General features: G+C 37.6%; 1 protein-coding gene across 6 annotated transcripts in view; it reads right to left on the reverse strand.

The window, feature by feature from the left end:
- The window catches only part of caskin1 (CASK interacting protein 1), a 258191-nt gene that overhangs the window by 38564 nt on the left and 207573 nt on the right, over positions 1–12054 (reverse strand). For 4 of the 6 annotated variants that reach the window (XM_061885604.1, XM_061885608.1, XM_061885607.1 and 1 more), the window contains 2 exons: positions 10908–11012; positions 7941–8059 (listed from right to left, as the gene is read on the reverse strand). In XM_061885604.1, the coding sequence (XP_061741588.1) occupies positions 7941–8059; positions 10908–11012 (224 nt within the window). The remainder of the gene's footprint in view (positions 1–7940; positions 8060–10907; positions 11013–12054) is intronic. The other 2 variants (XM_061885606.1, XM_061885609.1) reach the window with 1 other exon arrangement.

The following is a 12054-nucleotide window of genomic DNA, read 5'->3' on the forward strand; positions in this document are numbered from 1 at the left end:
GTGTGTTTGGAGGAAGAAGAATGATGCGTACCATCCCAAGAACACCTTCCCTACTGTGAAACATGGGCGTGGTAGCATCATGCTTTGGTGGTGTTTTTCTGCTCATGGGACAGGACGACTGTACTGTATTAAGGAGAGGATGACTGCAGCCATGTATTGTGAGATTTTGGCCAAAAACCTCCTTCCCTCAGTCAGACCATTGAAGATGAGTCGTGGCTGGATCTTCCAACATGACAATGACCCAAAGCACACAGCCAGGAAAACCAAGAAGTGGCTTCGTGAGAACCATATCAAGGTTCTGGAGTGGCCTAGCCAGTCTCCAGACCTAAATCCAATTGAAAATCTTTGGAGGGAGCTGAATGTCTGTGTTAGTCAGCGACAGCCCAGAAACCTGACTGATCTAGAGAAGTTCTGTGTGGAGGAGTGGACCAAAATCCCTCCTGCAGTCTGTGCAAACCTGGTGAAGAACTACAGGAAACGTTTGACCTCTGTAATTGCAAACAAAGGCTACTCTACCAAATATTAATGTTGGTGTTCAAATACTTATTTTCAGCTGTATCACACGAATAAATTGTTAAAAAAATCATAGATTGTGATTTCTGGATTTTTCTGGATTTCTCATACAGTGGACATGCACCTACCGTGAACATTTCAGACCCCTCCATGATTTGTAAGTGGGAGAACTTGCAAAATAGCAGGGTGTTCAAATACTTATTTTCTTGACTGTATATGCTTATTTTACAGATATGTATCTCAGAATAAAATATTTTGTTACTCGACACATGCTAACTCTTCTCAGACTTCTATGCTAATTTTGCATTTCAGTTTGGCTTTTTAGCATTCTTCCTCATTAATCAACCGATTAAAACCATTCCAAAGTCAAAATGCTCATTGCCAATGAGAGTCCATTGCAGGAATGTTAACATTAGCATGCCTTTTGTCAGCCTAGATTTTTGACTAATTTTACAGGTATACATCTGAGAGTCAACTATTTTGTTACATGACATATTCTAACTGTTAGCATGCTGGAGTTCCTTGTTTGATTTTGCAAGTATACACCTAATTGGGGCAGCGTGGCTCATCTGGTAGAGCGGTCGTGCCTGAAACTTGAGGGTTCCAAGTTTAATTCCTGCTTCTGCCATCCTCGTCACAGCCGTTCAACCTGCTCCCAAAGCCACCCACACTGGTTTAAATGTAGCTTAACCACATAGATAATGGGTTTCACTATGTAAAGCACTTGGAGAGTCAAGAGAAAATGTGCTATATAAATATCACACAATTCACAAAAGTCATATTTAGTTGCAAAATGTTAGCATTCAATTCCGGCTTTTTCGCATTCTTCCTTCTTTCTCAACCGGTTCAAACCATTCTGAAGTCACAATGCTCCTTGCCAATGATGGTCAATTGCTAGAATGCTAATGTTAGCATGCTGTTATCAGCATGCTTGATTTTTGGCTAATACTACACGTATACATTTTAGAATGAACTATTTTGCTACTTCCAACGACACCGAAAGGGACAAGCGGTAGAAAATGTATGTATGTGTGTGTGTGTGTGTGTGTGTGTGTGTGTGTGTGTGTGTGCGTGCGTGCGTGTGTGTGTATATGTATATTTATATATGTATATTTAGTATGTATGTATGTGTGTGTATATATATATATATATATGTAGGTGTGGGAAAAATCACAAGACTACTTCGTCTCTACAGAACTGTTTCATGAGGGGTTCCCTCAATTAGGAGATTTTTTTTTTTTGATTGAGGGGACCCCTCATGAAACAGTTCTGTAGAGACGAAGTAGTCTTGTGATTTTTCCCACACCTACACATTGCGCTCTACCACGGTATCGAGCACTATTCTCAGGATAATCCAATCAAGACATATATATATATATATATATATATATATATATATATATATATATATATATATATAAATATACAAACCCCGTTTCCATATGAGTTGGGAAATTGTGTTAGATGTAAATATAAACGGAGTACAATGATTTGCAAATCATTTTCAACCCTAATTCAGTTGAATATGCTACAAAGACAACATATTTGATGTTGAAACTGATGAAAATTTTTTTTTGCAAATCATTAAATTTAGAATTTGTTGCCGGCAACACGTGACAAAGAAGTTGGGAAAGGTGGCAATAAATACTGATAAAGTTGAGGAATGCTGATCAATCATTTATTTGGAAGATGTGCAGGCTAGTTGGGAACAGGTGTGTGCCATGATTGGGTATAAACACAGTTTCCCAAAAAATGCTCAGTCTTTCACAAGAAAGGGGTCTCCGTTGTCGTATTTTAGGCTTCATAATGCGCCACACGTTTTCAATGGGAGACATTCTGGACTACAGGCAGGCCAGTCTAGTACCCGCACTCTTTTACTATGAAGCCACGCTGTTGTAACATGTGGCTTGGCATTGTCTTGTTGAAATAAGCAGGAGCGTCCATGATAACGTTCCAACATATGTTGCTCCAAAACCTCTATGTACCTTTCAGCATTAATGGTGCCTTCACAGATGTGTAAGTTAACCATGCCTTGGTCACTAATGCACCCCCATACCATCACAGATGCTGGCTTTTCAACTTTGCGCCTATGACAAGACGGATGGTTCTTTTCCTCTTTGTTCAGGAGGACACAGTTTCCGAAAACAATTTGAAATGTGGACTCGTCAGACCACAGAACACTTTTCCACATTGTATGAGTCCATCTTAGATGATCTCGGGCCCAGAGAAGCCGGTGGGGTTTCTGGATGTTGTTAATAAATGGCTTTCGCTTTGCATAGTAGTTTTAACTTGCACTTACACATGCAGCACCAACTGTATTTAGTGACAGTGGTTTTCTGAAGTGTTCCTGAGCCCATGTGGTGATGTTCTTTAGAGGTTGATGTCGGTTTTTGATACAGTGCCGTCTGAGGGATCGAAGGTCACGGTCATTCAATGTTAGTTTCCGGCCATGCCGCTTACGTGGAGTTATTTCTCCAGATTCTCTGAGCCTGTAGATGTTGAAATCCCTAAATTTCTTGCAATTGAACTTTGAGAAACGTTGTTCTTAAACTGTTTGACTGTTTGCTCACGCAGTTGTGGACAAAGGGGTGTACCTCGCCCCATCCTTTTTTTGTGAAAGACTGAGCTTTTTTTGGGAAGCTGTTTTTATACCCAACCACGGCACCCACCTGTTCCCAATTAGCCTGTACACCTGTGGGATGTTCCAAATAAGTGTTTGATGAGCATTCCTCAAATTTATCGGTATTTATTGCCACCTTTCCCAACTTCTTTGTCACGTGTTGCTGGCATCAGATTCTAAAGTTAATGATTTTTTGCACACAAAAAAAATGTTTATCAGTTTGAACATCAAATATGTTGTCTTTGTAGCATATTCAACTGAATATGGGTTGAAAATGATTTGCAAATCATTGTATTCCTTTTATATTTACATCTAACACAATTTCCCAACTCATATTGAAACAGGGTTTGTATATATATATATATATATATATATATATATATATATATATATATATATATATATATATATTTGATTTAAATCCCTCACTTGTAAAAGATAATACATCCATCCATCTTCTAACGCTTGTCCATTTCGAGGTTGCGAGGGTGCTAAAGCCTATCCCAGCTGTACTCGGGAGGAAGGGGTCATCAAAATTCAGATGAAATACCTTTTGTTGTCCAAGTTCAACAATAACGTTGTTTAAATCAATTAATTTGAAGTAAAAAAAACCATTTCATTTTGAGAATTAATCAATCAATCAATATATATATATATATATATATATATATATATATATATATATATATATATATATATATACATAGTCAAAATGCAATAACTATAGAACTATATATAAATATATATACTGTATGTATATATATATATGTACACAAATTATATATATATATATATATATTCATATATATATATATATCCATCCATTCATTTTCTACCGCTTATTCCCTTTTGGGGTCGCGGGGGGCGCTGGCGCCTATCTCAGCTACAATCGGGCGGAAGGCGGGGTACACCCTGGACAAGTCGCCACCTCATCGCAGGGCCAACACAGATAGACAGACAACTTTCACACTCACATTCACACACTAGGGCCAATTTTTGTGTTGCCAATCAACCTATATATATATATATATTCAAAATGCAACAACTATAAAACTATATATATATACGGTATATATATATATGTACACACATTATATGTATGGGTATATATATATATATATATATATATATATATATATATATATATATATATATATGTATATACACAGTTAAAATGCAACAACTATAAAACTACAGTTAAAATGCAACAACTATAAAAAAAAAAATATATATATATATCCATCCATTTTTTCTACCGCTTCATATATATATATATATATATATATATATACATATATATATACAATCATTTTCGACCCATATATATATATATATATACACTCAGGAAAACATACAAAGGCTATTTCATCCACAGTCAAATCACAGTGACGTAGAATCTATGGAAATTGCCAAAGATATTCAGAGTGGAATATTCAAAATTGCCGACAGAATTTGTGGCATTTTGTGATGTTTGGACAGTATTTTCACATACTTTGTGGATTGTAAATACAATCAGATATGGTTTAATGCAGTGGTTCTCAACCTTTTTTCATCGATGTACCCCCTGTAAATATTTTTTTAATTCAAGTACCCCCTAATCAGGGCAAAGCATTTTTGGTTGAAAAAAATATGAAGAAGTAAAATACAGCACTATGTCATCAGTTTCTGATTCATTAAATTGTATAACAGTGCAAAATATTGCTCATTTGTAGTGGTCTCTCTCTAGAAAAAAAGATGTAAAAATAACAAAAAACTTGTTGAAAAATAAACAAGTGATTTAATTATAAATAAAGATTTCTCCACATAGAAGTAATCATCAACTTAAAGTGCCCTCTTTGGGGATTGCAATAGAGATCCATCTGGATTCATCAACTTAGTTGTAAAAAATTCTTCACAAAAAAATAATATTTTATACATAAACAATATTTATGGAACATGTCCACAAAAAATCTAGCTGTCAACATTGAATATTACATTGTTGCATTTCTTTTCACAGTTTATGAACTTACATTCATATTTTGTTGAAATATTATTCAATAAATACAAACCCCATTTCCATATGCGTTGGGAAATTGTGTTAGACGGAATACAATGATTTGCAAATCATTTTCAACCCATATTCAATTGAATACACTACAAAGACAAGATATTTGATGTTCAAACTCAAACTTTATTTTTTTTTGCAAATAATAATTAACTTAGAATTTCATGGCTGCAACACGTGCCAAAGTAGTTGGGAAAGGGCATGTTCACCACTGTGTTACATCACCTTTTCTCTTAATAACACTCAATAAACCTTTAGGAACTGAGGAGACACACTTTTGAAGCTTTTCAGGTGGAATTGTTACCCATTCTTGTTTTATGTGCAGCTTATGTTTTTCAACAGTCTGGGGTCTCCGTTGTGGTATTTTAGGCTTCATAATGTGCCACACATTTTCAATGGGAGACAGGTTTGGACTAAAGGCAAGCCAGTCTAGTAACCACACTCTTTTACTATGAAGCCACGCTGTTGTAACAAGTGACTTGGCATTGTCTTGCTGAAATAAGATAACGTTGCTTGGATGGCAACATATGTTGTTCCAAAACCTGTATGTACCTTTCAGCATTAATGGGGCCTTTACAGATGTTTAAGTTACACATGCCTTGGGCACCAATACACGCCCATACCATCACAGATGCTGGCTTTTCAACTTTGAACCTATAACAGTGCTGATGGTTCTTTTCCTCTTTGGTCCGGAGGACACGACGTTCACCGTTTCCAAAAAACAATTTGAAATGTGGACTCGTCAGACCACAGAACACTTTCCCACTTTGCATCAGTCCATCTTAGATGAGCTCGGGCCCAGGGAAGCCGGCGGCGTTTCTGAGTGTCGTTGATAAATGGCTTGGGCTTTGCATAGTAGTTTTAACTTGCACTTACACATGTAGCTACAAACTGTAGTTACTGACAGTGGTTTTCTGAAGTGTTCCTGAGCCCATGTGGTGATATCCTTCACACACTGATGTCGCTTTTTGATGCAGTACCGCCTGAGGGAATGAAGGTCTGTTATATCATCGCTTACGTGCAGTGATTTCTCCAGTTTCTCTGAACCATTTGATGGTGCTACGGACCGTAGATGGTGAAATTCCTAAATTCCTTGCAATATCCCGTTGAGAAATGTTCTTAAAATTTTTGACAATGTGCTCACGCATTTGTTCACAAAGTGGTGACCATTTCCCAATCCTTGTTTCCTTGAGCATTTCACGAAAGCTGCGTTTATACCCATTCATGGCACCTACCTGTTCCCAATTAGCCTGCACCCCTTTGGGATGTTCCAAAAAGTGTTTGATGAGAATTCCTCAACTTTATCAGTATTTATTGCCACCTTTCCCAACTTCTTTGTCACGTGTTGCTGGCATCAAATTCTAAAGTTAATGATTATTTGCACAAAAAAAAATCAGTTTGAACATCAAATATGTTGTCTTTGTAGCATATTCAACTGAATATGGGTTAAAAATTATTTGCAAATCATTGTATTCGGTTTATATTTACATCTAACACAATTTCCCAATTCATATGGAAACGGGGTTTGTATATTTATAAAGGATTTTTGAATTGTTGCTCTTTCTAGAATATTTTTTAAAAATCTCACGTACCCTTTGGCATACCTTCGAGTACCCCCAGGGGTACGCGTACCCCCATTTGAGAACCACTGGTTTAATGGATTTAATGACGATACAATAAAGTCACCTTGTTTTTCCGTTACACTGATACTTTTAAGATTTTCAACACTCTACTGCTCTCTAGTGGCTGAAGCGGATAGTGCACCTCCTATGCAATTTTTTAAGATTATTACAGGTAAGGCCAGAGTTTTTTTTAGCCCAAACTGTCAGGTGCAAAATTAAACACCCAGGTCTGGCTATAACAGCCTTGGTAATTATTTAGACCTGGGGGGCCAATTATAGAGAACAAATATGTCTGGGGGTATATCTAATTTTTAGGAACACTAATATAAAACCTCCTAATGATGTCTGATTGAAAGCTAAAAAAAAGTCTTTAAAACGGAATGGAATTTGAAAATGTTTTACTGAATGAGAAACTCAGAATGTACAAGAAAATAAAGAATGTGGGATTTACAATATTAACGATAAAATACTGAATATTGACATCATGTGAACGTCACACCCCTTCAATCGACATATTTTACAATCAAGCGAAACGCAACAAAAATGCTATAAACAGTGAAATATGAACGCGGAGGGTAAAAAATAAACCCACCTACAATCTGATACATCTGATATATCGCTAAGATTTAGAACGTTATTGTAAAAATCTCCTTCCGTGTCTGTCCCTTACATGCATTTCAATCCGGCACTCTGTAGAAACACTCCCCACCCACACTGCTTGGTGCCTCGTCTAAGATGCTGTGACTTATATTACCATAGTAACTAATATATCATGCAAAAGCGCAGATTCCAACCATTGAAGTACTTTGTATAGTTCAATTCTTACAGTCATTTGAAAACATCACAATGGCAGCTACAGTTTCCATATTAAATTTTTTTTTTTAAATATTTGGGAATGTCCAGCGGGCCAGATTGAAAACCTCCCTGGGTCTTGATTTGCCCAGGTCTGGGCTATAAGAATAAAACATTGCATAATTCTTTAAAGACATAATGAGCCCATTTGGACTAGTGCACCCCCAAATTTGTCACGTTTCATGTGTCAGGTAGACCATATGAATCCCCTTCCCACTGAACGTAATTGAAATTCCTGCTAGTTTTACGGGTTCGGCGGCTACAGGCAAACATGCGTGTCCTTCTGTACCTTAACCCCCTCCGCCTGCGCATGAAGGATGTGTGTAGCACTTCCGGCACTCTGACCGCTGCCTGATGACCTCACACTGGTCACACTGCCAGAGCTCCCCAAACTGCTGCGGTCTCCACCTACAAAACACACACACACACACACACACACACACACATACACACACACACATCCAAGCAAACATGCATTCATATGCATGCAACCGTCCAAAACAACACCATTGCATGCAAATGCATGCATGCAACAAACAGATGGACGCATTCACACGCACACACACACACACACATCGAGTGGTTTAGCTGGTATCCGTGACAACTTGGTAGTCGGTGAGACTCTCCTTTGAAATGCACTGGGCAGCATGATGTGGCATGAAGATGTCGGACAGGTGAGTGAATATGAACGACAGGACACACTCCTCATTGAACACACACACACACACTACTCTTCACTCTCTCATTCCTGCTCCAATCCTTCTGGAATAAAACAAAACAGAACCCTCCATACATACTCACAAAGACCGTAGACCGATGCATATGGCTGCAAGTCCGACACATAAGCCGACTGAGTGTAGCTACTCTTAAAGATGGAAGGAGAGTTGAACATGACTTCCTGCAGGTCAAAGAGTATCTGAGGGCCTTCCAGTTAAAAAAACAAAACAAAAAACACTGGATGGAGTATTGAAGGGGAAGTGCCCTTTTTTCCGGAATTTTGCCTACCGTTCACAATCATTATAAAACGATCTGTCACATTCACGTCGGGTTTTGTTTCCTCGGTTGGTGTTTCTTTCCTGTTGGCGCTCTTATTTTGCTTCCATTTCCTGCTTGGCTCCCTGACTGCTGTTTCCCGTCACCTGCCGCTGATTGGCAGCCTGGCCACACCTGTTGTCAATCAGCTGGCTGCTATTTATGCCTGCCTCGCCCTCCAGTCAGGGCTCAATGATTGTTTCCTGTCTGTTGTTATGCTGGTTTCTTGTTTCCTGTCTCCAGTTATCCTATTGAAGTCATGTTTTCCTGCGCTACGCCTGCCATCTCTGCGTTTTGGGGTTCACCACCCACCGATTATGACACATTATGAGAGACAATAACTTACATGTCTTTTTTTAGTATTTTAAAGATGACAAAAAACGCTTGAAAGATGCAGCTAATGTGTGTCACCGTTGTAGCCTTCAAAGCCCTCCATCAACGTTTTATGTACACACTGCAAGTCTACATATAATGTAGTAACAGACACCTTTATAACTATGCAATATGTTTTATATACACACTGCAAGTATATATATAATGTAATGACAGACACCTTCATAATAATATGTAATATGTACAATATACACACTGCAATTATGTATATAATGTTGTAACAGACACCTTCATAACAATATATAATAAATGTACACCCTGCAATTATATATATACTGTAGTAACATACACCTTCATAACAATATGTAATATGTACAATATACACACTGCAAGAATATATATAATGTAGTAAAAGAGACCTTCATAACCATATGTACAATATACACACTGCAAGTCTTTATAAAATGTAGTAACAGACACCTTCATAACAATTTGTAATAAAAGTACACACTGCAAGTCTATATATATATATATATATATATATATATATATATATATATATATATATATATATACACACATATATATATATATATATATATACATATACATATACATATATAGTAGTAACAGACACCTTCATAACAATATGTAATGTGTACAACTGCAAGTATATTATGATGTAGTAACAGAGACCTTCAAAACAATATGTACAATATACACACTACAAGTATATATATAATGTAGTAACACACACCTTCATAACAATAAGTAATATTTACAATAATTACCATATTGTGATCATTTTAATCAATACCGGGACTAATTTCCTCCATGATTTCCGTGCATTGATTCACTTTTCCATAGCAGCACACGTCTGACTTCGGGCAACAAATGTGTGTTCCTACTTCTGTAATCAAATGCGAATGTGTGTCCTAATCATGGCAGACTTGGTAGTAGACAACTATTTTTGAACAAATTAAGATTTTTGAAGCTGAATATACTGAGGATAAATTACTGCTTTTAGAAGCCAGCATGAAGGAAGCCTGAGACACCAGAGCAGACGGAAGCTGACAGAGTGAGGTGAAAGTGACTTTGGCGCTTTAAATGTGGAAGTTGAAGCCAAGCTATTTCGACATAAATGGAGTTCTCACCCAAATTAACCGGGGAAAAAAGTCCACGGCCAGCTGAACCAAACAGAAATCTGTCCATCGAGTGCGTGTATTGTTCACAATACACGCAGCACGTCATGTGGGTTATTACAACGACAGTACATACACTGTCTGGCAAGCTATGTATTAACAAAACATGAAATAATACTTTACAGATACTGTGATATGATTGTTCATGTTTTTCACTCAGTACACATTGGTGTCATATCGCAGTGTTGTGCATTACAAACTCAAACGCTGACGTAGAAGCTAGCTTATCTCTTGGCGTAGTTATCTTTTTGGCTATTATGACGTAACACACGCCAATGTGTTAGTACGATAGAAGAAGAGTTCCTCAGTGTTCAATAACAATGTTGGTACAGTTTGGTTACTATACATATTATGGAATGTAAATTGTTTTTGACGGTTTTTGAAAGCATTTTTTAAATGATTTAGAGGTACAGTAGATTGCTCCCATTAGCTGCATTGTTAGCCACCGAGAGCGAGACGATTTTTATGTGTTAAAATGCAAAAACCCCCCCAAAAAAACTTTTGTCTTCTTGTCTTTCTTTATGATTGTGAACGATAGGCAAAATTCCTCCCCAAAAAAAGGCAGTTCCACTTTAAATTAAGGAAATTGTCATCATTTTTGAACGGACGCCAGATACTGTTTGATGCCTGGTTAGGGGTTTCTCGAAAAAGTCGGGATTCGAGGGCTCAGCGCAGTGCGGCTCGGTTACCTGCCACAGGCTTGCGCAGTACCCAGATCTCCTCGTTGGAGCCTCCATGGGGCCCACAGGACGTGGTGGGGGAGCTGTGAGGACTTGCCTCTGAGCCACGACAACCTTCAACACAGGACACCACCGTTAGCCGCTAACTGGGCTAAGTAAGCATTGAGCCCTCATGCAGGGGTGTCAAACCCACGGTTCGCGGGCCTGAGCTTTTATCCGGCCCACGAGACGACTTTGGTATACATATGAGCTGAAATTTATGAATGAGAGAAACTGCTGTTCTGAATGTGTCCACTGGGTGTTGCAATAGCAATTCTTTGTAGCCCCTGCCGTGACAGCGCGCACGACTTCAGAGGAGGCGGAGCTATGTGCTGCGTTAAAATATAAGCAACACTTCCTTGTTCGGACACTACGTATTCACGCTGCTTATTAATGATAGTGTACAAAATGAGGCATGCTACGTTCATGCCGGGATTGTCAAAGATGTTGGTAAGGGGGACACATTTTGTGGTTGCACATAAATATTAAGGCTGTGAATTTTTGGGAACCACACGATCCGATTCGATTCTTGGGGATAACGATTCGATTTAAAACGATTCCTGATTCCAAATCTATACTTTTCAAAAATAACATTGGATGCCAGTTCTATAATTAACTAATTTTTTCCAAAAAACAGATAAACAACTCTGATCCATTTTTATATTATACATATATATATTTTTTTAATCGAATAAGAATTGTTACAAATAAAAATCGCAATTGATCTGATAATCTTTTTTTTTTGACACCCCTAATAAATATGGTGACATATAATGTATCCCCTTCTCACTTCATGTGTGATTCATGAAATGAGTCCAAATTCCCAAGTTGTGTTGTAAATGATGCTACATATGTAGAGAATAAACCACATGATCAGTTAAAGAAAATGAGTAAATTACATTAATACCATCCTATAATTTGATTGTGGTATTATTATCATCTTTTTATAGAAGAAACATTAACACCAATGGGAACTCTGCCGGGACTTAATTAACCTATTTGACTGATGCACCTTATCACATCATTTAGTGTAAATAACGACAAATGAAGATAAAGTTAAAGTACCAATGATTGTCACATACACACGAGATGTGGTGAAATTATTCTCTGCGTTTGA

Source organism: Nerophis ophidion, linkage group LG23, assembly GCF_033978795.1.
Source record: "Nerophis ophidion isolate RoL-2023_Sa linkage group LG23, RoL_Noph_v1.0, whole genome shotgun sequence".
NCBI lineage: Eukaryota > Metazoa > Chordata > Actinopteri > Syngnathiformes > Syngnathidae > Nerophis > Nerophis ophidion.